The 25,705-nt window shown below is 38.0% G+C and overlaps 3 protein-coding genes across 4 annotated transcripts in view; 2 read left to right on the forward strand and 1 right to left on the reverse strand.

Annotated features, from left to right (window-relative positions):
• orc2 (origin recognition complex, subunit 2) overlaps positions 1–6,382 on the forward strand; it is an 11,388-nt gene extending 5,006 nt beyond the window's left edge. The window contains exons 3-17 of the mRNA XM_058401669.1: positions 58–207; positions 346–432; positions 1,313–1,405; positions 1,518–1,546; positions 1,644–1,701; positions 1,874–2,064; positions 2,201–2,299; positions 2,393–2,502; positions 2,598–2,730; positions 3,708–3,804; positions 3,949–4,095; positions 4,275–4,446; positions 5,579–5,640; positions 5,770–5,888; positions 6,047–6,382. Coding sequence (XP_058257652.1) covers positions 58–207; positions 346–432; positions 1,313–1,405; positions 1,518–1,546; positions 1,644–1,701; positions 1,874–2,064; positions 2,201–2,299; positions 2,393–2,502; positions 2,598–2,730; positions 3,708–3,804; positions 3,949–4,095; positions 4,275–4,446; positions 5,579–5,640; positions 5,770–5,888; positions 6,047–6,130 — 1,631 coding nt within the window. The 3' untranslated portion in view covers positions 6,131–6,382. The remainder of the gene's footprint in view (positions 1–57; positions 208–345; positions 433–1,312; positions 1,406–1,517; positions 1,547–1,643; positions 1,702–1,873; positions 2,065–2,200; positions 2,300–2,392; positions 2,503–2,597; positions 2,731–3,707; positions 3,805–3,948; positions 4,096–4,274; positions 4,447–5,578; positions 5,641–5,769; positions 5,889–6,046) is intronic.
• cfap410 (cilia and flagella associated protein 410) lies at positions 6,383–10,531 on the reverse strand. Of its 2 annotated transcripts, none has more exons than XM_058401672.1 (7): positions 10,362–10,531; positions 10,082–10,100; positions 9,942–9,988; positions 9,609–9,838; positions 9,378–9,489; positions 7,967–8,054; positions 6,383–7,811 (listed from the first exon to the last, which is right to left on the reverse strand). In XM_058401672.1, exons 1-7 carry the CDS (start codon positions 10,436–10,438, stop codon positions 7,680–7,682), a joined length of 705 nt encoding a protein of 234 aa, XP_058257655.1. In that variant the 5' UTR covers positions 10,439–10,531; the 3' UTR covers positions 6,383–7,679. The 2 variants fall into 2 exon arrangements, with proteins under 2 accessions (XP_058257655.1, XP_058257654.1); XM_058401671.1 differs by having other exon boundaries at positions 9,342–9,489.
• Positions 10,532–11,408: 877 nt separating this feature from the next.
• pfklb (phosphofructokinase, liver b) lies at positions 11,409–24,980 on the forward strand. The gene is made up of 22 exons (XM_058401805.1): positions 11,409–11,678; positions 13,536–13,609; positions 13,726–13,803; positions 14,830–15,019; positions 16,514–16,679; positions 17,105–17,149; positions 17,378–17,486; positions 17,624–17,719; positions 17,802–17,894; positions 18,326–18,451; positions 19,070–19,134; positions 19,206–19,269; positions 19,630–19,776; positions 19,865–19,935; positions 20,026–20,113; positions 20,206–20,358; positions 20,712–20,876; positions 21,070–21,131; positions 21,417–21,528; positions 22,322–22,421; positions 23,805–23,910; positions 24,035–24,980. The coding sequence occupies exons 1-22, from the start codon at positions 11,597–11,599 to the stop codon at positions 24,180–24,182; spliced, it is 2,340 nt and encodes a 779-aa protein (XP_058257788.1). The 5' UTR covers positions 11,409–11,596; the 3' UTR covers positions 24,183–24,980.
• Positions 24,981–25,705: the final 725 nt, after the last annotated feature.

The raw sequence follows: 25,705 nt of genomic DNA on the forward strand, positions 1-25,705 counted from the left end.
CAGAAGCTGAGATTGCTGAAATGAGCATCACCTTTATGATCACGATTCTGCTTTTAGGGTCAAAAGCCCCACAGAGTTCAGTCCAATCTCTTGTAAGCCTGAAGAGTCCTAGAAAGCCATCAGCAGGCCCTGCTGAAGAGGACGAGGACGAGGATGGTGTTTTTAATGAGCAGAACTATGTAGAGGCACTTGGCACCAGCACACAAGGTGAGATGTTGAAACTATAAAGAAGTGCACTTAATATGTAGTACCAGCTTTTATTGCAGCATGGTTCGTTGGGTCTGTAGTTTTTGTGGCTTCACCTCTCTGAGTGTTGGTTTTCTGTATGTCTTGTATTTTGTGCAGAAGGAGATGAGGATGCATCAGCCACTGCAGGAGCCTCAGTTTTCACTTTCCAGACTATTAAACGTGGCAATAAAATGGCACAAGTGGGTAAGTGAGAAGATGGAAATTCTCAGTTGGTCACAGAAAGTTTGTTTTAACACAGATTGCAAACCGACAGCCCTGATTAGATCATTTGTTTATCAAGACGTGAAATTTATGAGGGAATCTATGGTGTGAACAAAGTTAGGCATTGTGGCTTGAAGAGTGAAAAAAAATTTAGTTTCAAGCACTAGATTTTTAAAGTCACTCTTGCTAAATCTGAGCCCTGACTAGTGAACCTTTGTAGGTGGGTAGAGCTCTGTAATCAGGAAACATGGCCTGTTGTGTGACATAGTGAATAATGAGGAAAAAGAGTGGGCCAAGCACAGATCCGGTATATCTGCCAGTCATTACCTAATGTGAATGAGTCCTTAAGAGGAGAGAGGTGAGATGTGGTGATGGTGGGTTGGAGACAGGAGCTCTGATGAAGAGAAGCTTAGAGACATCAGTGACTGGGGACAGGGGAGAAGATGGCTGTAATTTTCTCCCAGTCTATACAAGCTTTGCTTCAGGAACTCAGATTTCCTCCCCAAGTCCAAAGAAATGCGTTGTAGGTTGAGTGGCATCTCTAAACTGTGCGTAGAGTGTGAATGTGTGTTTTTCTGTGTGCGATTGTGTCATGTGATGGGCTGGCACTACATTTATGGTGCCTTGAGTCTGCTGGGATAGGCTCCAGGTTCGCTGTGATCCTGTGTATTATAAGCGCAATAGAAAATGAATGGATAGATGGATTTGAGAGCTCATTTGGTGGTGAAATTTTGTCCTTATTTTTGTCTGCTGTTTGTTAGGAAACCTATATATCATGACACCTCACATATCATATCATTGTGGATGTTGTTATACATTACAGAGTTAGTGTATTTACCATCACTCAATTTTTTCACTTCAGCATCAGAGTGGGCGCGTACTCCTGGAAAGAGTGTTACATTTAGCACTCCCGATAGTCCAGAGGAGCCGCCTAGTCCTGCTCGTGCATCCAAAAGTGAGCGCTCCAATCATTTTAACTTCTCTTTTTCTCTGTCATGAACATGTTTACTCTTTATTACTTTTCTCTGCATATTTATAATGATGCTGTTGTATGTTCTTACTTTTAGAGGTGACTCAAAACAAAACCCCTCAAAAGGTAATGCCTATAACGTGTTTCTTTTAGCTGTATGCAAAAACATGTTTCTTTTGCATTCTGTAGTTTGTTTACTATTTATTGGTGATTGTTTTTTCAGGGGAAGAAAGTACAGTTTGTTTCCACAACCCCACACAGATTGAGAAAGAGAATATCAGGTATGGTTAAATGACTTAAAACAGGATTAGTTGACTATGAAGAAGAAATAAATGACCGCCAACCAAACATTTAACACTTTTGTTAAAATTGAATATTTTAGAATTGAAGTCTTTAATGAAACTTTCTCAAAATGCTTGATGTTTTCTTTTTGGTTTCTTTCCGTTTTTTCAGCTCCTAATCTGAAGTCAGACAGTGACAGTGATTTCTCCCCCTCAAACTCTGAGGAGGAGGATGACGAACATGAAGATGAGGAGGAAAAAGGAGGAAAGAGCGAAGCTCAGCCGAAAACCCCCAGCAAGACGTCTACAGCAGCTGCTGCGCTTTACAAGACACCTGCCAAGAAGAGCAAGAAAGTGCCTGAGGTAGGATTCTGTTAATGGCTTTTGATGAATATGGAGAGCTGTATATCCTGAATATTGACACTTTATCATCACGGATTATTTGTCAAAATGCCACTGAACATGCTGAGCACAAATCTGTATCCATGTCATATTCCAGCCCAGCCTGGTGGAGGAGTACTTTGAAGCTCACAGCAGCTCGAAGGTTCTGACGTCGGATCGAACCCTTCAAAAGCTCCAGACCCCAAAACTGGATCGGGTCAGTTCTGTTCAGCTGTCTACAATTAACCCAGCTGTTATCAGCTGTCGTATTTACGCTAGATGTACGTGTAATTTTCACCGTGTCTTATAGGAAACTCTGTTGAGGTTGCTGGACGGAAAACCTTCCTGTTATGCAAATGAGATCACTCAGCTGAATCAAAAACACGAGAAGAATTTCAGCAAATGGATGCTGCAGTTACAGTTGAGTTGAAAATCCAGATGTGTATGCGAGCATGTGTTGATGTGTGTAAATGACTTGTATTAAAGCTTTCTTTCATATATATATATGTCAACAGGATGGGCTTCAACATACTGCTGTATGGCCTGGGCTCGAAGAAGCTTTTACTGGAGAAGTTCCGCTCTACCATGCTGTCAGATTCCATGCACCTGGTGGTCAATGGCTTTTTTCCAAGCATCACCCTCAAATCGGTCAGTTTTAGCTTTTATTATACAACTCTCTTGTTTCAGATAGAAATGTTAACCAAGGTGGTGTTATTTAGTTTGTTTTAACATGGCTTATTTATAAATATTAAGCTGTGTTCCAAATTACGTACTATGCACCATGTACTCTAGCGCCTATTGTATGAGTTTTTGATCCCATCATCTCAGATGGAACACTGTTGTTCTTTTACTAACTGGATGTATGAGCCAGATTTATATTGAAATACGCAGAACAAAATCATCAACAAGATCATATATCGTGCACCGATCAGGCATAACATTATGAGCAGTGACAGGTGAAGTGAATAACACTGATGATCTCCTCGTCATGGCACCTGTTAGTGGGTGGGATATATTAGGCAGCAAGTGAACATTTTGTCCTCAAAGTTGATGTGTTAGAAGCAGGAAAAATGGGCAAGCGTAAGGATTTGAGCGAGTTTGACAAAGGGCCAAATTGTGATGGCTAGAGACTGGATCAGAGCATTTCCAAAACTGCAGCTCTTGTGGGGACTGCAGTGGTCAGTATCTATCAAAAGTGGTCCAAGGAAGGAACAATGGTGACCCAGCGACAGGATCATGGACAGCCAAGTCTCATTGACTGGGGAGTGAAGGCTGGCCCGTGTGGTCCGATCCAACAGACGAGATACTGTTACTGTTGAAGAAGTTAATGCTGGTTCTGATAGAAAGGTATCAGAATACATAATGCATGACGGGTCAGGGCTATTTTGGCTGCAAAAGGGGGACCAACACAATATTAGGCAGGTGGTCATAATGTTATGCCTGGTCTGTGTATCTTGTGCTTGCAGCTATAACAAAAAAGTCACACTGTTTGGACCTTATTTGAGGTAAAGCAATAGCTTTTAATTCTGTGATGGAAGATAATATAGCTTTATTAATTTGATCTGACTGAAAATTTGGATTGTGCCATATATTTTTTCTGACCTTGTGTCATTCCACTTTGACAGATCTTAAATGCCATCACCAGCGAGATGCTGGAGCACGATGGGAGTTTCCGTACCCCAATGGACCAAATAGAATTCATTGTGAAAACCCTTAAAAAAGGTTCTCTTCAAATATTCCTTTACATGAAAAATCAAATGCACATTGTATATAACTTACATAATCCCATTAATCCTAAATCCATCATCTAAAATGTCATGATGCTGATAGTTATGATGCTGACATCATTCTTTGTGTCCTTAAAAGACCCGGACAACCACATCTACCTGATCATCCACAACATTGATGGCCCGATGCTGCGTGGTGAGAAGAACCAGCAAGCCCTGGGGCAGCTGGCCTCCATTCCTAACATGCACCTGCTCGCCTCCATAGATCACATCAACGCTCCTCTTGGTTTGTTTTCACACTTATCCAATAATTATTATGTCATAGAATTCAGTCCATCAGGTCACAACTGTGTTCACTCCTTTTTAGGCTGAATTTAAGAAGTCTTTCTATGTATTAATGCTTATTTACCAGTTCAGTGGTATATTTCAGACATTCACTGTTACCTTGGCTGTGTTCTTGTTCAGTGTGGGACCACTCGAAGATGTGTGTGTTTAACTGGCTGTGGTACGAGATGACTACCTTCCTGCCGTACACTGAAGAGACATCGTATGAGAACTCTCTTCTGGTGCAGCAGACAGGAGCGCTGGCTCTTAGCTCGCTCACACACGTCCTGCGCAGTCTCACACCAAACGCCAGGTACAGACACACACATGCACACTTACAGATAAAACACAGTTATAGCTATGGCAAACAAACATACAGTTTTTACAAGTCAGTGATAATTCTCCATCATGAGCGTGCAGTGAGAGCTACTGCTGTCTTTGCAGTTTGTTTTTAGATTGTGTTAGGAAAATTAATCTTACTGTCACATATCAATTACATACATTTTATAGGTGTTTATAGGTTGGTATTCTTTTTTACATAAACAACACAGTTAAACATACTGCAATTGCAATCTTGAACCAGACCCCCTGGTTGATCTTTACTGGCTTTACTGGAGAGGATGATAAGAGTCTATTATTGTCCTTTGCATCCCTCCTGGCCAGGCATTCTTTTTTACTTAAGTGGAAGGATGCCACCTCACACACCAATGTCCAGTGGGTCAGGGATATTATGTCCTGTTTGTCCCTGGATAAGATTCATTACTCAATCCGTAATTCAGGCTTGAAATTTCAACAGGTTTGGGGGCCCCTCCTTCACTTTTTTTAATATAAATTTATAGTTTAATCCCCCTTTTATTTGATTGGTTGGTTTTCACCTGTCTATGGATCTTTTATCTTTTCTTTTTATCCCTCTTTTTTGCACACAAAACACAGACTTCCAGCTCCAGTTGTGTTTAAATCTATTTATTGATTTTTCCTCTTTTCCTTTTTTAATTATGTGTGGTGTCTAGCCTCTCTTAGACATGTAAGGCTGGCTTGGGGTTGGGTGGGGTGGGTGCTATAGGGGTGTGTGTGTGTGTGTGTAAGGCATTTATAAATCCAGATAATACAAGTGTGCCTTGAAACGCACAGTACACGTTTACCTTATGTTATGTCTCTGTTTAAAAATCAATCAAAAATATTGTTGAATCAAAACACAGTTGAACAAGAACTAAATACTGTGAGGAAATAAGGTTGTGAGCGTAGGTAACTAAATGACTAGAGAAATTCACAGAAACTTATCAGTTGTATTCTTTGCTATATACACCTCACAGGTAATTTGCAAACATGTCAGTTTGGACATTCGTGTGTTGCCAGAATCGCCATTTTGCTTACATTAGTTCATTTATTGTTCTTTCACAAGGATCAGTTTTGGTCTTGAATGATCCTGTATGCTCTGTTCACAGAGGGATCTTCAGACTACTGGCTGAATTCCAGCTGGAGAACAAAGACAATCCTTCGTATACAGGTAAAACTCACTCAGTCCTCCATGTTGTCATTTTTTGTGCAGTTTCTCAAATATTCCCTAACGGCCTATGTCTTACATTGGTCCTAACTGGACTTTCTTCTCATGCTTCCTTTTATGATTTGTGTTCAGGTTTGTCTTTTCAAGATTTTTACCAGCGTTGTCGTGAAGCCTTCCTGGTGAACAGTGACATCACGCTGAGGACTCAGCTGACAGAGTTCAGGGATCACAAGCTGATCCGCACCAAGAAGGTGAATCAGTACACCTACAGTTCTGAATTGATTTGGGTGTCACTCTATGTGCAGGAAATAAACAGGAGCTGTTACTTTTTCCATAATAAACAATACAAGCTGTTAAAGGCTTTTTTTTTCTCCATTAAACTTATATAGTATTAATTTTCTCTTTGCAGGGTGCTGATGGAATAGAGTACCTTCTGATCCCTGTGGATACAGGAACTCTCACAGACTTCCTAGAGAAAGAGGATGCTGAGTAATCAGGGCAGGAAAAAAAAAGATTACAAGTACTGTTTTGATGACTGACCACCTGTTTTGGGGCACTGCTTACTGTGCCTCTTCTGATAACCGTGATCAGGCAGTAATACATGCTGTATAGTTCAGAGGTTCAGTTGGACAAAAGTGATCAGATGTGATTGTTTTCATGTACTGTAGAAGTCCAAAGTACTGAAATGTAATTATAAACACTTTTTTGTAAACTGTATGTACCATGTATAGATATATAATAAATGTGACGCATTACAATTTATTTACATACAAAAATACGTTCAGTAAATAAACATTTCCATTCACAGGGTTATTCCTGCAATATCAGAATAATACACATTCAGGTGCTCTGGTAACAATCAGATGCTAAACAGATCCCAATAAAATATATATGCTTAAATATGTCAGGAACAGGAAATGCCAAATTATCACCAGAAGCAGCAATGCTGAAGCTATAATTGTTTGGTTACACTGATCATGCCTATAAAAAGCAGAGTTCACCAAACTCTTTTTTTATAACTAGTTTTAAACCTATTCAATCTAAATACATCACACAATATGGTCAACAGTTTGAGGACACCTGACTGTCACACCTGTACACGTGCTTTCCCTGTATTTTTGCCACAAAGTTGGAAATACACCATTTTATATTAAGTATTTTGTATACTCAATCCCCTCAATGGACCTAAGAGGCTCAGACCTGCCCCATCATCACAATGACTCTGCACAACAATGTAGACATGTTTGCCTGACAATATTGGAGTGGAAGAACTCTCGTCCTGCACAGAGCCCTGACCTCACCCCCAATGAACAACTTTGGGATGAACCGGCACGCTGATTATGCCCCAGGACTCATTCAACCTCGCCGTCTGACCTCACTAATGCTCTTCTGGCTGAATGGTTAAATGTCAACATCCATACTCCAAAATCTAGTGGAAAACCTTACCAGAAAAGTGGAGCTTATTAGAGCATTAATAGGGGACTAAATCTAGAACAGGATCAATGAGCACATATGGGGTGATGGTCAGATGTCCACATAAATATGGCAACAGATATAAACACACATTGGTGACAAATTAACGGAGAAACCAGTGGCTCTCCTATGTTGTGCAGGCATTTATTTATTTATGTAGACATGGTTTGCTTCTATATGACCTCGGGTATGAACATGAGTTTAATCATATGCTGTAGCCTTCATGCTTGCCAGATCTCACCCAAGGTGAACACTGATGTCTTGTATACCACTTTGTAGTAATGTATGAGACTCCACCATGATCATCATTACACCAGTCGAGTTGATCTTTTGGACGAATGGTGTTTATCTTTCCTGTGCACCACCGAGGCTGTTAGTTAATGTTTGATGGATTACTAGCGTTATTAAGACACTTCATGTTTTTTCTCCACTTCATTTTTTTTTACCTGGCTTGCCTTTGTTGCAGTTGTTTTTATTCGTCTGTCAACAATGTCGGTAAACATATCAACCTGGATTCTTTTATATTGCTGCTTGTCCTGGGTGCAGTAGTAATGAGCTCTTATTCAGTGCTAAACAATTGGTACTTTCTCTTTCTGTCTACTGCGAGCTCTGAGTTTGTTCTCTGTGGCACACTGAACCATTTTCAGCTCCTCTACATCCAGGTCCTTCAGCAGGAGCAGCACAGCTTCCAGAGTGTGACTCTACACACAGACACACATTTTAAAACGTTGAAATTTTTAATGTTAATAACACCTGTTGATTCAGTTCTAACACTATACAAGGAAGCTGTATACCTGCCTGGATCTCATGGGTGAGATTTAGAGGAAATTAGATGTAATGTTAAATGGAAACTGACCTTTTTCTTCAGGGAGGCCCCTGCTTCTCGTGAAGATGAAAATTTGTCTCTAGACGCTGGTTTCATCCCCAGCTGTGCAGGGATTTTACTGAGGACAAAACAAAAAAGTAAACATCAAGCGCCTGTAAATGTAGTAATATTTACTAGCAGCAAATTAACCTCAGCCTGGTCGAAAGGATTATTGTTTAACTTGGCTTAGAGAAAGACAAATATATGCTCACCAAGCACTTTATTAGGAATTTTTTTCCTACTGTGTAATGATTGCTGCCAGCCAATGAAGAGTTAATGCTCAGTGCCGGTCCCAAGCCCGGATAAAATAGGAGGGTTACGTCAGGAAGCGCATCCGGCGTAAAACCTGTGCCAAATTGAAACGTGGACCAAATGATCTGCTGTGGTGACCCCGAATAGGGCAGCCGAAGTAACAACAACAACTGTGTAATGATTGCTGGTGCTTAGATGCATGGAAATGCCTTTGTTGATCAGAGAGATTGGCCAGACTGTTTTGAGCTGATAGAAAGGCTACAGTAACTCAAAAAGCACTTTGTACATTTGTGATGAGCTGAAAAGCATCTCAGAATGCCCAAAACATCAAAGTTGCAAGAGCAGATTCATGTCAGGTTTCAAGAACAGAAAGCTGAGGGGACAGGCTCTCCAACACTGGACAACTGAAGACTCGATAGATAGACTGGTCTAATCATTCTCAGTTTTTGCTGAGGGACAGAGATGGCAGGGTCCGAATTTGGCACCAACAGCATAAATCCAGGAACATGACTAGTGTCAACAGTCCAGGTTAGTAGAGGTGATGTAATGGTGTGGATGTTTTCTTGTTACACTTTGGGCCTGTTAATACCAACCAATTATCACTTGAATGCCAAGGACAATTTGACTATTGTTGTTGCGGCCACAATATACCCTCTTCTAATAGATATATATCCAGCATGATAATGTATCATATCACAAAGAAAAGGTCAGACTTGTTTCATGATCATCACAATGAGTTCAGTGTTCTTCCGTTGCCTGCCCAGTCACTGGATCTGAATCCATTAGAACTCATTTTGCGAAGCAGTACAATGGGAGATCCGCTGTATAAAAGACGCAGCTGAAAAATCTTCAAGGATTTGAGGCAAGAATCTCAAAGGGATCTTTCTAATATCTCGTAGAATCCAAGCCACGAAGAATTATGGCGGTTTTAAGAGCAAAGGAAGCTCTACCCAGTATTAGTATAATGTTCCTAATATTGTGCTTGATGAGTGTATTCCTTGTTTGGTTGTGTAAATGATATTATTCTGCTCTCACTGTATTGATACTTTTCGGATTTTATATAGTAATTAATAGTGGCTTGTGTACACAGACTAAAAGGGCAGTATCGACTCACTTGGTCTCCCCTATACTGAAACTGAAAGGGTCGTACTCGGAGTCTGCGTCTGCGAGCCCATTGCTAGAGCTGGCTGTGGCAGGACCTGGAGGAGTGACCACTTCCTCTCTGTCATCCAAAGCAAGTGCAAGTTCTTCTTCAGTCACAACTAAACAGAAGTAGTACCATTAAAAGAAGTGGAAGTTAAGGGATCAGTCATATCAAATAAAACTTCATCACTATTAATAGTATCTTAGTGGTTTTTATTTGTGCCTTACTATTACACACCCTGATTGTCTAGTTTTTGCAGACCAGGCAGGTTCTGCAGCACGGTCAAACGGTACTTCACAGGGTCTGTGCCACAGCATGGGTTCTCCGCCAGCCACAGGACTTTGAGACAGGTGAGATTTTTAAGATGGCTCAGCTCTGAGAGACTCTGGATGTTGTTCCTCCTCAGGTAGAGCTCGGCCAGGTTCTGACAACTGCCAATGTGCTCCAGAGTGGATATGTTATTGGCACTGAGAAAGAGAAATGACTTAAAAATCTGACTTATTAGAAATGATAGAACAACATCTCCCTTACAGTTATATATCAATAACAGGAATGCTACAGCAATCCTACCTTAATGTTAAGACTTCAACATTTGGGATTTCAGTGAATATTGAGATCTGAGGATACACATGATCACAAAACCATTTTAGTAAGAAATAAGGAATGAAAAGGAATATTATACAAAGGGTTACCTTGAAAAAAGCACTTACATCTGTGAGGTTGCAGCCCCTAGAACACAGAAATAACAGTCTGAGTAGGATGGAAATGTAATCTTTTAAGCCTTAAGATAGGAAAAAGTTGTCAAACTTTCTGCACCCTTCTCATGTGTGTAGAACAACTGTCCCCCCCCCCATGCTGCCATCACTGAATAAATGTTTGGCCTTATCTTTAGACTGGATGCTGATGCTAAAGTTCTGCAGGCTAGCAAGCCTGTGTTAGCGACCCAGCTAGTGAAGTTAATCCAAACTAGCTAAATAAAGCACAACATACCAGCAATTCAACTTTTTTACGCTTTCAAGGTCCGACGCTTTGGCCCGTGAGAGAACCAGTTTCCTAGTTAATTTCATTTTTGAAGTTACGACGTATTCGCTCAAATATCCCACAGAAATCCTAAAGCTTGCTCGGTAGCCATCACGTCACTTAGCACCGCTCTCAAACAAGCGACATTGCGCATGCGCCCGAACTCTCGGCTGCAATACCAAACCAAACCGCTGGATGGAGACATTTCTTAAGATACGTCGGCAATTCCTTTAACAATCTGTCAATAAAGCTCTTTTTGTGTCATAGCTTAATTGGTACATCATGATATTTCTAGTCATTTCAAGTAATCGCTATAAACACAAAGACAAACTAGCTTGTTTGGTAGCTATCATCATTTAGCGTTGGTCAAAAATTGCGCATGCGCTGACTGCAACATGTAACAGAACCGCTAGGGGGAGACATTTCACACGCGCTTAAAAACAGCAACTCCTGCAGCACTTTTCCAGTCACTTTATCTATTTTATCTGTACATTTAGTCGGATATAAAAATCACGGCTTTTAATAACTGCATCTTGTGCTTTTTTTCCACAGGATTAAAGGTGAATGCATAAGCATTCCCAGAGGAGTCTGGAGTGTGTTGCTGTTGATAAGAGGCTCTTTTGCTTCATCCCACTTAAAATTCCACAACCACTTCATCAGAAAGGGTGGCTGCATATTTAACCCGCACTTCTGCTACACAAGCCACTATTTTGTCAGACGATCCGTGTGAACCTGTTGTCAGCACGAGCAACACCTCTGGGTTTATTTAATATTCTGATTATTTTCACATTTCTGCAGCGCGTGCTCATGAGGACCTCGATTGACCCAGATAAAGTGATTAACCCCTCCTACTGTAGAAATTATACTGATATTCAAGTTTGCAAAACAATTTTATATTTGGGTGCATTGCAAAAAAATAAGCAATGCTTTCAACATAATATTTTTTTATATTTAATGCATTACACCATGCACTGAAAAAAAAAAAAAATCTCTGGCCCTTAAACAGTGCAAATAAAGAGGCGGAGCAGCCCGGAACACGGCAGTGAGTGTCTCGTGAATGCTAAAAGGGTCACTACACCACCAACAGTGGCTTTAACGAGGCAGAATTTGTAGATTAGTCAGATTAAAATCACAGGGTGTCTGAAACACTGCTGTAGACCTCGGATCTCGGAAATAAACAAGTGTGCAGAAATCAGTGCATCATCATGTTGGTGGATTTCGAGAAGCTGCGCATGAAAGGAGCTGGGAAAGCCATTGCTGTTCTCACAAGCGGTGGAGATGCACAAGGTAAAAACTAAAGACTGTCTTCTAAAACGCAATGGATGCTTTTAACATGCAGACCTCTCAGTAGAGGTGCAATGATCACACTCACAGTCCAGGAATGGATAATCATCGTGTTAATCGTTAGCTTTTCTCCCAGAATTTTGCTGTGCATATTCGCCCACTGAGCCACAGGAATTCAGCTCAGTCTTGGTGAACTTGAATGAACTTTTTATTTATCACAATTCTTGCATTTTAAAGCGTCTCTCTATTCAAATTAGTTCATCGTTGAAGCATTGTGAGTTATTAGTATTTATTTACTACGATTGCTCTGACCCAGTGCTTTAAATACCGCTGTCCAGATAGTTTCATCCTAAATTTATTACACTGATTATAAATTAAAGGATAGATTGTGTAAGAATCCAGGACCGGGGGCTGTGTGTTGCGTAACGCGCGACATGTCACGTACAGCAGTTGTGCGCGTGCAGTGGGAGTGTCGCACGCGCACCAGGGTTTTTTTTTTTTTTTTTTTTAATTATTATTTTTTTTATTCATCTCATACATTTCACCCTCACTTCACTATGTAATTTTATTTGAAGGATTATTCATTGTTATTTGAAGCACTTTTGAATAAGAAATGTTTGGTGGTTTGAATGAGCCAATTAGGTTATAGGGGCAATACCACACCAATGCCAAGAACTTTCAGTGCTGTGTGTATCTGTGTATCACAACATGCTTTAAATCCATCTAAATGTTAAATAATAACTTGTGGGATGTGGTGAGTTTTGCAAAAAAAAAAAAGTGTATATATAAACAGACAAGGGGGGGATACACATCATTTAGCATCACCAATTAATGCAGATCTGTGAGTATGAAAACTACAAAAACATCCCTTTGTCCAGCTACACTTTACATATATAGAACATGATAAGGAGTAAAACCTGATTGGACGTGCTGTTAAATAATCAATGATGGTGTGATGCACGGCAACATGAAGCGGTGTCACTGTTACCACCTGAAGATGGTTTTCCATTAACCGCACAAGTGTCCTGAAATGTTTTATCCAGCAGACTCTATTGAAATCTGTTAGGAAAACATTTGTAATCATTTCTAGTTACACTCAGCTTTGTGGAATGTTGGCAAGAGTGTTTTGTTCCTGTAGCATCACTGAAGCTTCTCCTTATTTTTCCCTCCTTTTCAAAATGTTTACAAAAAAATCACAGCTTGTCATGTTAGACAAAAGAATTCAGCAGCACTGTGATATAACAATAACAACACCACTTGCTAACAACACAACACATTTCATCTTCCTGTTTTTTAACACAATGTGACAAAGCACTGCATTCATTGTTCAGTTTATTGATCTTCAGCAATGGCCTCCTGGCCATGAACACAGTGAATCTGGAGCCTATCCAGGGAACACTGGGAGCAGCCTGGAATGGATGCGTCACAATTACAGTCTCATTTACACCTAGGTGCAGTTTAGCATAGTCCGTCCGTCTACTGCCGTGTTTTTGGAATTTTTGGAAGAACCCACAGGAAACCAATATGGACATGAGGAGAACTTGCCATTCACTATAATGATGCAAAAAAAAAACATAGCATTTTTCCTAACTCAAAGCCATTAATCATTTTAAAAATCATATCATTTTAAAAACCCAAGTAATGAGAGGACACAGGCTTCAGATACATGTTTAACAGCCAAACACACAACTTAAAAAATGAGAAGCATAAATGAAAAGAGAAAAATGAAAACCTCACAGTAATTCAATGTCTTACCATGAACAACACAATCTTCAAAATATACTCACTCTTGTTTCCTGACCATTCATTAGAATTGAACAGAATTACTAGTTGAATAATGTGTGTGTGTGTGATCTATAGGAATGAATGCAGCTGTTCGTGCTGTAACCCGAATGGGCATTTATGTTTGTGCCAAAGTCTACCTGATCTATGAGGTAACAAGTTTACAGAACACAATGAATATTTCTCAGCACACCTACAGTGGTCTTGTGTATATATCCCCATCATGAACTGGTTTTAGCAGCCGATGGTAACATGTATTTCCTCTAAGGGCTATCAAGGACTTGTGGATGGAGGCGACAACATCAAACCTGCTAACTGGCAAAGTGTGAGCAACATCATCCAACTGGTAGGTCTGACCATTTTATATCTTTGTAAAAGCAGATGTACCTAGCTAGAAAAGATTTTGTTTTTATTCCAATGGAACATTTTAATACATCGCGTCTCTCTCTATCCAAAGCTGTATGCTGCCTCACTGAAGGTCATTGCACTGGAGGATGGGATTGTGATTATAAAAGGGAATGCTGAGTGAAGGGATTAAATCTGTGAGATTAGGACAGTGATCCTCAGCATGCTCCGCTTCTTGTTCTCTACCACAGAAACAAGGCTGTAAAGACCATGAACATGTCTAAAGAGTTCTATATATAAATGTATATAGAAATCATATACAGCTACAAAAGAGAGGGAATTATAAAGAAGCATGAAAGGAGCTGGCCTATGGTTAGGTTACGTTAATAACATGAGCTCTGTTTTACTGCGTGGAGAAGATGCTTTGTTTATCCAGAAACCTTAGAAAGTGTTTTTTTTTTTTTTTTAAAAATTTATCTGTTAAATTAGTTTCTATATAGAAAATATAGCAAGATCAAGATTGCCACTCATTTTACTTATAGAGGAAGAGTTAGTTTTCTATGCATTACTGAAGCTATGAAAAAATTATCATTTACTTATTATTCAGTTGTAGTATTAAAATTGTTTGACAGTAAATTGCACTCAGTAATTGCACTAATGAGCCACTAGAGTATTGGCATTTATTGTATTTCCTTATTTGTCCTATGTTTTTTTTAAATAAAACTCACTAGTAATGTACATTTCCATCCCACAAAATCTATTTCCTCAAATTTTATTAATAAAATAATCGTTTATTCATCTATAATAACCTCTTGGAGTAATCCTGGATCTGACCCTTATCCTAATTAGGAATACACACTGGACGAGATGCCTTTCTAACACGTGGCACGACACACACATTCACACCCTCATTTACACCAAGGGACAGTTCTACTAGCCAGACTAGCCAGTTCTCATACTGGCATGTGTTTGGTGGTCTGTCTGTGTAAGCTCTATCACAGAAAAAGTTTATAATGTTGTCTTTCAGGGTGGCACAATTATCGGCAGCGCCCGCTGTAAAGATTTCACAACGAGAGAGGGTCGTCTGGCAGCTGCCTTCCACCTGGTGCAGCGTGGCATCACTAATCTGTGTGTCTGTGGTGGAGATGGCAGCCTCACTGGAGCCAACATCTTTCGCAATGAGTGGAGTGAGCTGCTGGCACAGCTAGTCGAGGAAGGTACCTTTCATTCAAATAATATTCATTCAAATAACACGAGCCAAAAATTTACACTTTACTTCTCAGAGATCTCCTTCCCCACATGTATGGTTGTATTAATATCACAGATCAACTACAGTACTTCCTATAGCAAAGAGAAAAAAAGAGGATACATTTGAAGTATTGCTAAAAAATCTGAGGCATGTTTTTTTGTTATTTCATAGTATTTGCATAAAAGAAACGACCGGGATCGGATATGCAAATTCCGAGAGGATATTGTGGCAACCAGAAACCTGTTAGCACTAGAACCTGGGTGCTTCTGGGATTTCCCTCGATAGATGAGCTAGGTTACTAGGAGTTAATTAACTGGCTAGCTGTTGAGGTGAAAGACATCCCTTTGTATATTGGTTGATATTTTTAGGTCTTGGGATTCTTTATGACTATAAATAGGTTGAGATATTCATTGACAGACATTTTTGGTAGCTTGTAGACCATTACAAAACCATCAGATTAGATTAGATTAGACTTTGTAAATGTACCTTGTACAATGGCAAAAACGCCAATGAATTGTAGTTAGCATCTAACCATAAGTGCATAGTGATATATTTACAATAAATTACGAATATGGGGGTGATTATATATGTATCGTATGGTGAAGACTTCATGTTTTTGGGTTGTCCATGCATCGATCTGTATGAGATTGTAGAATTTATGTGATAATTATTGTAACTAACAGAACTGATTAGCTTGTGGAATTTTTTCAAACAGATGTCAAGGTCGCAATATCGAATTAAGTATATTTAAAGGGTTTTTCTGTTATACAAATTAATAACAAGGATGATTCGACTAGTTGTCAGTTAAGGCATCACGTTTTATTTGTTTCTCTTATTTTGTTTGGCTGCCTTATTTTAAAATTCCAAGGGAAAAATTAGGTATCCATATTATTGTAGACCTTTACATGGTTAGATTGTCACAGCTTTAATAGCTAAAAATGTCATTTGTAGAGGAGGTAAAAAATAAAAGCTTCAGCGCTTCGAGTGAAAACCGCAGCTGATTTGAGAAACTCGGAGTGAGACAGAAACCGCGCTCACTGTCTCTCCCTGTAATCGATGGCTCCTCGCAAATGTCCTTTCCTTCTATTGTGTAGTTTCCGCTCCAGTTACTTAAATGAATCCACATCAATGGCTGCCTTGTCTTCTCTGTAACACAGGCTGTACTGAAATTCATTGCCCTTTCACATTAGGGTTTAAACAGGCAGCCAAAAATGTTTAGTACCGATCTGTTCCAGAGATCTCAATGAAGCGGCTGATCTGAACTTTAAACTCAAACCACGTTTGTGTCCATAAAATGGGAGCATGTCACAAGCTGCCTCAGCCTGTTTATCATTCAGGTTAGCACGGAGTGACCTGAATGCTGTGTGATGTGTAACAGTTTGTCTTGTGAACGTTCACTTTACTGTAGTTGAATGTGAGAACATAACTGGATGAGATTAATACTGTTTATTTTGTGTTTAAGGGAGAATCACAGACTCATTGGCTCAGCAGTACACCCATCTGAACATTGTGGGTCTCGTGGGTTCTATTGATAACGACTTCTGTGGAACAGACATGACCATCGGTGCAGATTCTGCCTTGCATCGCATCATGGAGGTCATCGATGCAATCACCACTACTGCACAGAGGTAAAACGCGTTAATAAATTCAGAAATTACGCTGATGCTCATACTTATAAGTTGCTCAAAAGCGCCTGGTTACACAATTCCACATGACTATATACAGTTGTACAAAAGAATTTATTTATAATCACACGATGAGGATGGGTTCCCCTCAAGGTTTCTTTCTCCCTATCGCATCAGGGGGTTTTTCTTCATTGCTGCTTGCTTTTTAGGAATAAATATAAATTTACATTTTAAACTTTGTATTTTTATTTTGAATTTTATATTTAGCTTTTTATGTAAAGCTACTTTAAGACAATGTCCATTGTTAAAAGAGATATACAGATAAAACTGATTTGAATGCAATTAATAATATAGTTAAGACCTTATAGATATTGTTTTTGCTACAGTAGGGACATACAATCATTATATCTGTTGTATAATTTTTGCAGTCATCAGAGGACATTTGTGCTGGAAGTGATGGGACGGCATTGCGGGTAAGCTCAATTTCTTTTCACTTGTTTTACAGGCATTAAGTTTCAGTTTAGTACTTCGATTGTTATTATTCACTCCATTGTTAATGAATGCTCTGCAATGCATGTACATTATATACATGATGCATCTGGCTTTTCTGCTGTTGCTGGACTATTTTCTGTTTCAGGGGTTTTAACAGTTTAGTCTTGATGAAGGTCTGGTGCTGTATTTTGTTGTGTTGTGCTTGGCAGGTACCTGGCTGTGGTGTCTGCTCTGGCATCTGGAGCTGACTGGGTCTTTATCCCCGAGGCTCCTCCAGAGGAAGGGTGGGAGGACCACATCTGTGCCCGTCTAGGAGAGGTGAGGCTGGTTTTACGTGTAACATTCAGATAGTAAAGAATTCCACAAGGTATTAAGGTTCAAAGTAGAACACAACTGTCTATTCCTGTGTCCTGTGTATATAAAATAAGTTTGCTTGTGTGTTTACTTTACGGCAGAGCCGCAGTAAAGGCTCCCGTCTCAACATTGTGATCATTGCAGAAGGAGCTATTGATAAACATGGCAAGCCCATAACCTCCAACTACGTGAAGGATGTAGGTCTGAATCTTTTCTCCAAATGGTAACTGTTAGTGTTTTAATATTATTCTCAGTATTTTTTCCTGTCTTGATTTTTAGCTTGTAGTGAACAGGTTGGGTTATGACACTCGAGTCACTGTGCTGGGGCATGTACAGAGAGGAGGAACGCCCTCTGCCTTCGACCGGGTGCTGGTAAGCTATGAAAATAGCCTTGTTACTGACATGGCATTAAAAAAGCAATAAAAAAACAGATTAGATGAGTTTAAAGCTGTGTATATACCCCTTTGTACAGCACTTTGATTAACAGATGCTCTTTTAACTATGCATTATAAATATACTTGACTAATGTTCCAATGTCACCAACATGGTGGATGTTTATTTGCTGTAATGTGCATCCGTGAGCTATGTAATATGTAAGAAAGCAGGGATAGTCAGCATATCAAAAAATCAAGTTAAGAATTTTATTGACTTTATAGCTTTCAAATCTTTCATTTTCTGTTTTTTTTTATCATCCTTATAGCTCTATTAAAAAACATCCCTGTCTAATAGTATCTTGTCTAATGAAATAGGTTTGTTAATTCTGATGATAATGTATTCTTCTGTTTGCATGTCTTTCTCCATAGAGTAGTAAGTTGGGGGTCGAGGCAGTTGTGGCCCTGCTGGAGGCGACTCCAGACACTCCAGCCTGTGTGATCGGACTGTCTGGTAACCAGGCCATGCGTCTCCCTCTTATGGAATGTGTCAATATGGTGAGTCTCGTGTCTAATGCTTAATAACTACATAAATCTATAACAGTAGGTTGCAGATTTCCATCATTCCGTCCAACTTTTTCATCATTCAGTGCAACTTTTAATAGGCTTGATCTCTAGCTTAGTTAATACTATCTATTAGAGTTTGTAATTAGCACCATCCTGACAGTAGTGCTGGCTGTAATTCAGATCTCAGGGTTATATTAATGCGCTTGATCTAATGCGTACTTCACATGGACTTGTAAGGCGGCCGCTCCACATAATCTAGGAAGAATAGTAATAAACAGGTTGAAAAACATGCTGTTATTTAATACAGCAAAATGATATTGTTAATATGATGATGTTCTCTGTCAGGGATATTTATTTAATATTTGTGGAAGGAGTCTTAACAGTTTTCTCCAAAAAAAATTCAGCTACAGTAAAGACATTTTTCCAGTTTCTCTGTAACATGACAAATTTATTTTCTGATCTGTTTCACACCATTTACTATAATTATAAACTGACAAAAAGCTCAGAACTAACAACAAACCTAACATCACATATCTAGAAAGTATTGCTGTAAATTGTGTGTGTGTGTGTGTGTGTCTCTCTCTCATCTCATGTATATACTCTGTCTAGACTAAGGAGGTGCAGAAAGCCATGAATGAGAAGCGATTTAATGAAGCCATTCAGCTACGTGGAAAGTGAGTGCTGTGAATAGACACGTTTTTGTGAATCTCTGAATGTTTTCTAATGTCTCCTATCCTCATTGCAGGAGCTTTGAGAACAACTGGAACACCTATAAACTGCTGGCTCACCAGAAACCAGCTCAGTCAAAGGTAAACATCCCTTATGTATAGGGTTTTTTTTTTTTTTGAGAACTGAAATTCTTACATTAAAAAATTGAGAGAAAAGCCACTAATTGTTAGGGACTTCTGGCTGAACAATTTCTGTTCGCACTGTGGTGTGAAGTTGGAAGAATAAACTAAATAGCACAAATAAATTTATTATTTAATGCAATGTATAAGTTTTCTATCATTTTGTACATCACATTTTGTTGTAGCACATTCAAGTTGAATTCCCAAAAGCGATCGGTCAGAAGAAGTTGTAGGTCTGACTATTTTTTCCTTTTTTTTATTTGTGTGTTTTATATATACATCTCTGTTCATCCATCTCACTCTTCCTCACCTGTGGATCAGAGCGTACACTCCATGGCCATTTTAAATGTAGGCGCCCCAGCAGCTGGAATGAACGCAGCCGTGAGGTCAGCAGTCAGAGTGGGCCTTGCTCAGGGCCTCAGAGTTTACACGGTCAATGATGGCTTTGAAGGCCTGGCCAAAGACATGGTAAGCTACATTGAGCACAAAGGCTATGTTTGGGTCTCGTTTCCTTTCATTTACAAGCATGTAGAAATCATCTGGGTTTTACCTGAAGGTGACTGAAGTACACTGGCATGATGTAGCAGGATGGACCGGTCAGGGAGGCTCACTGCTCGGCACTAAAAGGTCTGCTTCTTGAGCATTATGGTCCTTTTTCATTGTTTATGAAGTAGTTAATGATCAGTGAACATTGCATTTGACTGCTCTTAATTTTAGAACCCTGCCAAACTCTTGCATGGAAAAAATTGTGGAAAATATTGGAAAGTACAACATCCAGTCGCTTTTGGTTATTGGTGGATTTGAGGTATAAATACTATTACAATAAAATCATGTGTGTGTGTGTGTGTGTGTGTGTGTCTATTACCAGCCTGTACAGTGTGTTTCTAACCCTCACAGGCATATGAGGGAGTTCTCCAGCTGGTGGAGGCACGGGGACATTATGATGAGCTCTGCATTGTCATGTGTGTGATTCCTGCCACTATAAGTAACAATGTACCAGGGACACACTTCAGTATTGGAGCTGATACAGCTGTCAACGCTGCTATGGAGGTCTGAACAAATATACAAGTATACAATTCATCATAAATATTATATTATATAATTTTATTATTATTTATATACAATATTTAATGCTTGAACAGAATTGTACACTATGTATATGTCCTGGTCTGGGAAAACCTGTGGCTTAGCCAGAGTTTTGAAAAAAATAAATCCAAATGGGTTTTGACTGAAATCTACTGTTTCTACTGAAGATTTAACTGTTCAGTCTTCAGTGGGCTTTGATAGAGTTTATGTTTTGTTTTTTTGGGGGAAATTGTTTTTTTGCCTCTGCAGAATTAACTTTCATAAGACTATTTCCCAGTAATAATTGAATATATAACGTGTATTACCTGTATCCACAGAGCTGTGACAAAATCAAGCAGTCTGCATCTGGAACCAAAAGGCGTGTCTTCATAGTAGAGACTATGGGTGGGTTTTGTGGATATCTGGCAACCACCACAGGCATTGCTGTTGGGGCAGATGCAGCTTACATCTTTGAAGAATCGTTCAGTATCCATGACTTAAAGGTACATCCTTCCAATATTCTCTGAACCTTGCAGTGTAATATTAATATGTTCTGGTTAGTTCTGTTCCCTTCATGGTAAGCTTAACAATCAGTGCTTGTTAATGCTGAAAGTAATATTTCAATGCAGTTAGTCAAGCATTTAAGACCTTAAAGCAGTGATCAGGTTAAAAATTATTTTGTTTTAATTTTACCAGATGAATGTGGAGCATTTAACGGAGAAGATGAAGAATGATATTCAGCGAGGCTTAGTGCTGAGGTGAGCTTTGAAGACTGCAAAATGCATCGTATCAGTCCACATTAAAATATTTGTAAATTCATTTATATTACTTTAGAGGTGTGATATTCACCTCTTGTGTATTTTAACAATTTCTATTGGGTTAAACGTATATTTGTCTTATTTCTTATGTCTGATTAACTGCTTTAATCCATTATACCAATCAAATACATCTTATCAAACATACTACAGATTGTTGTACATCATGATATAATATGTCAGTGGGATTGTGTATGTATTGAGGATTTGTCTTGGTCTTCTGTGTAGGAATGAGAAGTGCCACAAACACTACACAACAGAATTCATCCACAACTTGTACTCAGCCGAGGGGAAGGGTATCTTCGACTGCAGGGTTAATGTACTGGGACATTTGCAGCAGGTAAGGAGGGAGTTAATATGTTAACAGCTACTATAGCCATTCAATCAAACTTTACTATGGTCATGTTCAACCAAAAACTGTCTATAAGCATTTCATATTTATGTAATTGGATTTACAAATAATAGGTCACACTCTTATTTGTATATTACATTTTATGTCATGAATTGGATTGCATTATAAAATGTATACCTTAATTAGTTATAAGTATGGAATAAAACATGATGAAGCATGTTTTGTGAGAAAATAATACATCTTTTAGTTTAACAACACCTCATACTTTTTATCTGTTTGTAGTTACATTTAATGTTGTGTTAGGAAAAAAAAAATGCTTGTTATATTTAAGCAAAGTCTTAAATACTTATTTAAAGACTCTACCAAAAGGCTAAAAATATAAAAAATTAATAGATATACCTCTGACTTTTACATAGAACTGACACTGGAGACTCCTTCCACAAATGTTATGGTCTCTTTATAGAAAACTTCACTATATCTACAATTAATTGTTTGTCATTTGAAATCTATTTATTATTAGGCTTAAATTATGTGATGTGTGATGTGACCAAACAAGTCCCTGTGAATGAACAAATATTACAATTAGCGCATTAAAAGAAACCTCTGTTTTGCCTTGTGACCCTCTGCTGCCAGAGCTGTGCTTTTGTATGAAATTAATCACCACCATTTGACCGTTTGGATTCAAGAGTTCAACATTTCTGTGATTATAAAAGAAGTTAACAGAATTGGATCCTTTGTTAATTGGTAGAACAAACTAACATATAATTGGGGTTTTTTTCAGGGTGGGGTCCCAACACCATTTGACAGAAACTTTGGCACCAAAATGGGTGTGAAAGCTGTTTTGTGGCTCACTGAGAAAATGAAGGAGACCTACAGACAAGGTAAGAGAATCTAGATCATATTTTAACCTTTAACCTACCAGATGTAGATTTTTATAAAATTTATTCTTCTTAGAAATTGCACAGGTCATACTGAGATCCTGTGGTGCTTGTTAGTAAAGGCAAACAAAACATATACCAATGGAAGTTCTACTGTGTTTATTAGATAAGGAAATACTCATAAAGTACATTGTACCATCATTAACATCAGACTAAAATAAGCTGCATGCAGGAATATAAGAAAAGGACTTGTTTAGAAATGTGAATATGATTCTTTACTATGTTCATTAGATCTCATCTGCCATTTTGTCAAAAGTTAGCTAAGGCTGCCTGGCTATTTTTAAATTGAGAATACAGACATGTGCAGCCCTACTATTCAGTGTCCTCTCAAATGCCACACCCATAAAACATGCGCATACATGCTGACCAGCAAACTGGACTGTTAGTGCAAGATGTAGACCTTTCAGAATTGACAGGTTGGTCATTAAATAATAATTAAGTCACTTCATTAAATATTCAGATGTTTAATTTTTCCTGCTTATGGTGTCGAATTATTGTTTAAATATGGAAAATAATTTAAAAAAGCTGTCAAACAAATTAAAGTAAAAATAATGGACCGCAAAGGGTTTGATTATAAGATAAGAGAACTTTATTTATTCTTTTGCCAGAGACTGCTTCAGATAATATGAAAAATAAATATAAATGGAATATAAATGAAATAATCTGTATATGTATATATATATATATTCAGAAGTACAGAAAGTATTAAAAATATATATATACAGAGAGATACACACACACACATACATATATATATATATATATATATGTGTATATATATATATATATATATATATATGTGTATATATATGTATATATATATATATATAAATATATATATATATATATATATATATATATATATATATATATGTGTATATTTATATATTATATCTATATATATATATATATATATATATATATGTGTATATATATATATATATATATAATGTGTGTGTGTGTATATGTACACACAAAAAATGTATACTAATTGTACTGAAAAATAAATCCAACAGGTCAGTTAGTTAAGAACCATCACAATTTATGGTATCCCTATTATAGTAGTATTTTCTTAGTGAAGACGATTTATGTAAATAAATCATGGAATTGTTCTGTTATACAAAACAGAGATTTGCGAACACAAGTCACATATCTTCCATATCTCATCTTTATTCCATATTCATCTTTTACAGGTCATAAAATCTGTCTGCACATTGAATTCATGAATAAAATGAACAGATGTGCAATGAAAGGGTAATACATTGTTGAGTGTTGGGGAATATAGTGCATGTATGTTAATCTTTTCATGTTCCATCCCATTCCCAGGACGTGTGTTTGCCAATGCGCCAGACACAGCATGCGTTATTGGCATGAACAGAAAAATGATGTCATTTAGCCCTGTCACAGAGCTTAAAGATCATACAGACTTCGAGTGAGTCACTTCATTCTAATACAATTATTACTGATGTGTGGCACAGTTTGCAATTCATAAGTTTCCGTTTCAGTGAATGAGAGCGAGATGTTTTACTGTATCTTCTTGCTTTCTGTCTCCTCAGACACAGGATGCCAAAGGAGCAGTGGTGGCTAAATCTGCGTGTCATGCTGAAAATGCTAGCCAAGTACCAGACTCACTTCGAGGAGTATATTACAGGGGACATAGAGCATGTGACCCGCAGGAGCCTCAGTATAGAGACAGGATTCTGAAGAGCTGAAACCAGCCACCAGTACTAACAGCCCTGACTACACTGATTACAGTGTATCCCAGATTCATCCCTTAGTCAATAAATCCAGTGACCACTATCAAAATAGTGCTTACCTCAGAAACTTACTGTTTATCTAATGTTATCTTTTGTACCTTCCAGACCTGATCTTTCTGTGTGTAATGTCAATCTAAAACTGGATTTGTTTCCGTTAATCACAGATTTCCCATATGGAAGTGTTGAGTGTCGATATCTCTGATGCCCATTCAGTGTTAAATGCTGTAACAGTACATTTGCACTATGTAGTATTTATTGCATGTTTATTCCTGGAATTCTGTGTTCTATTGTGTTTCATGGTATTCAACATACATAACAATGACACTTTAATCATGACTCAAAATGGTGCAAAATAAACTTAAATTACGGGAGGTTTTTACTGTTTTCTTACTTGTGAATGGATTAAAAGTCATTTATAATATTTTTCAAATTTTCACTAGATCTGTAAAGCACCAGATCTTGTTTCAAAATGAATTTATCACCCTTTCAAAGAAAAGTCTAAATTTTTCTAAGTAAGTTTTTTTCTGCAGAGTGAAATTAACTTTTAATTTCTAAAAATTATCAATGTCATTTTGGCTTATACATTCTAGGTGTGCTTTACAACTGAAGCTATTCTGATAATAGTTTGGTTAATTATTGGTGATTGCTTCAGTGTTGCTTAAATAAACTTATTTGACATCTCTAAAAGAATGTTCTTCTTTCCTATCTCTATGTTGATATTTCACTATTCTGTAGCAATGTTAATAAACTGCATTAATTACTACATGTTTTTGCCTGTGTTCTGGATTTGATTTCATAACTGAGCAAAAAGGTCAGACCTAGTTGCCAAGAGGTTCCTATGAGACCGGACAAAACCTCATACATTTAATTATACCTTAATTATGCTTTCACTTTTGTATTTAGTTCATCCAGCTTACATCACATCTACAATGTGCACTGTTTGAGTCAGGGATCCCTTTAACTGTTAAATGTTCATTCATCTTCGGTACAGATTTATTTAACAAAAATTCAGGTTTATAATTCAAATGTATACTGTAATATTCTGGTTATTTACTGGAGCCAAAGAGTCCACAAACAAAACAGAATATTCCGATTTTCATTATTTATAGGTGTAATAACTTTAATTTATATAATAACTAAATTTAATTGTGCTGTGATTTCCACCACTGTCATACAATTAGAAAATGACAGACCATGTAAATTATGCTTCATGGACCCTAGGAGAACCCCAGACACCACTTTGAGCACCTTCTGGGTGAACAAGCACATTACAGTGGTGTGCGTTTCAATGGTCAGAGTACAGTATATATATGCCTAGCAGTGTTTCAGAGACTTTAAACATTTTATTATCATTGTTGGAGTGAAGATCATCCAAAAAAGATTTAACCTTTTTGTAATTTCACTTCTAGTGGTATTTCACGATATTCATATTGGTTAAAAGGGCAGCATGGTGGCTTAGTGGTTAGCACT

The sequence above is a fragment of the Hemibagrus wyckioides genome, linkage group LG10 (assembly GCF_019097595.1).
Source record: "Hemibagrus wyckioides isolate EC202008001 linkage group LG10, SWU_Hwy_1.0, whole genome shotgun sequence".
Classification (NCBI taxonomy): Eukaryota; Metazoa; Chordata; class Actinopteri; order Siluriformes; family Bagridae; genus Hemibagrus; species Hemibagrus wyckioides.

What these genes read in the sequence shown, in the direction of transcription:
- cfap410 (XM_058401671.1), bottom strand. Translation starts at nt 10,438, where the DNA reads ATGAAATTAACTAGGAAACTGGTTCTCTCACGGGCCAAAGCGTCGGAC. An exon ending in TTCAGTATAGGGGAGACCAA is followed by an intron (nt 8,055 to 9,341) that starts GTGAGTCGATAC and finishes TTTTGTCCTCAG; the next exon opens with TAAAATCCCTGCACAGCTGG. An exon ending in GGGCCTCCCTGAAGAAAAAG is followed by an intron (nt 7,812 to 7,966) that starts GTCAGTTTCCAT and finishes GTCTGTGTGTAG; the next exon opens with AGTCACACTCTGGAAGCTGT.
- pfklb (XM_058401805.1), top strand. Translation starts at nt 11,597, where the DNA reads ATGTTGGTGGATTTCGAGAAGCTGCGCATGAAAGGAGCTGGGAAAGCC. An exon ending in TCACTGCTCGGCACTAAAAG is followed by an intron (nt 19,936 to 20,025) that starts GTCTGCTTCTTG and finishes TCTTAATTTTAG; the next exon opens with AACCCTGCCAAACTCTTGCA. An exon ending in TCAGTATCCATGACTTAAAG is followed by an intron (nt 20,877 to 21,069) that starts GTACATCCTTCC and finishes TAATTTTACCAG; the next exon opens with ATGAATGTGGAGCATTTAAC.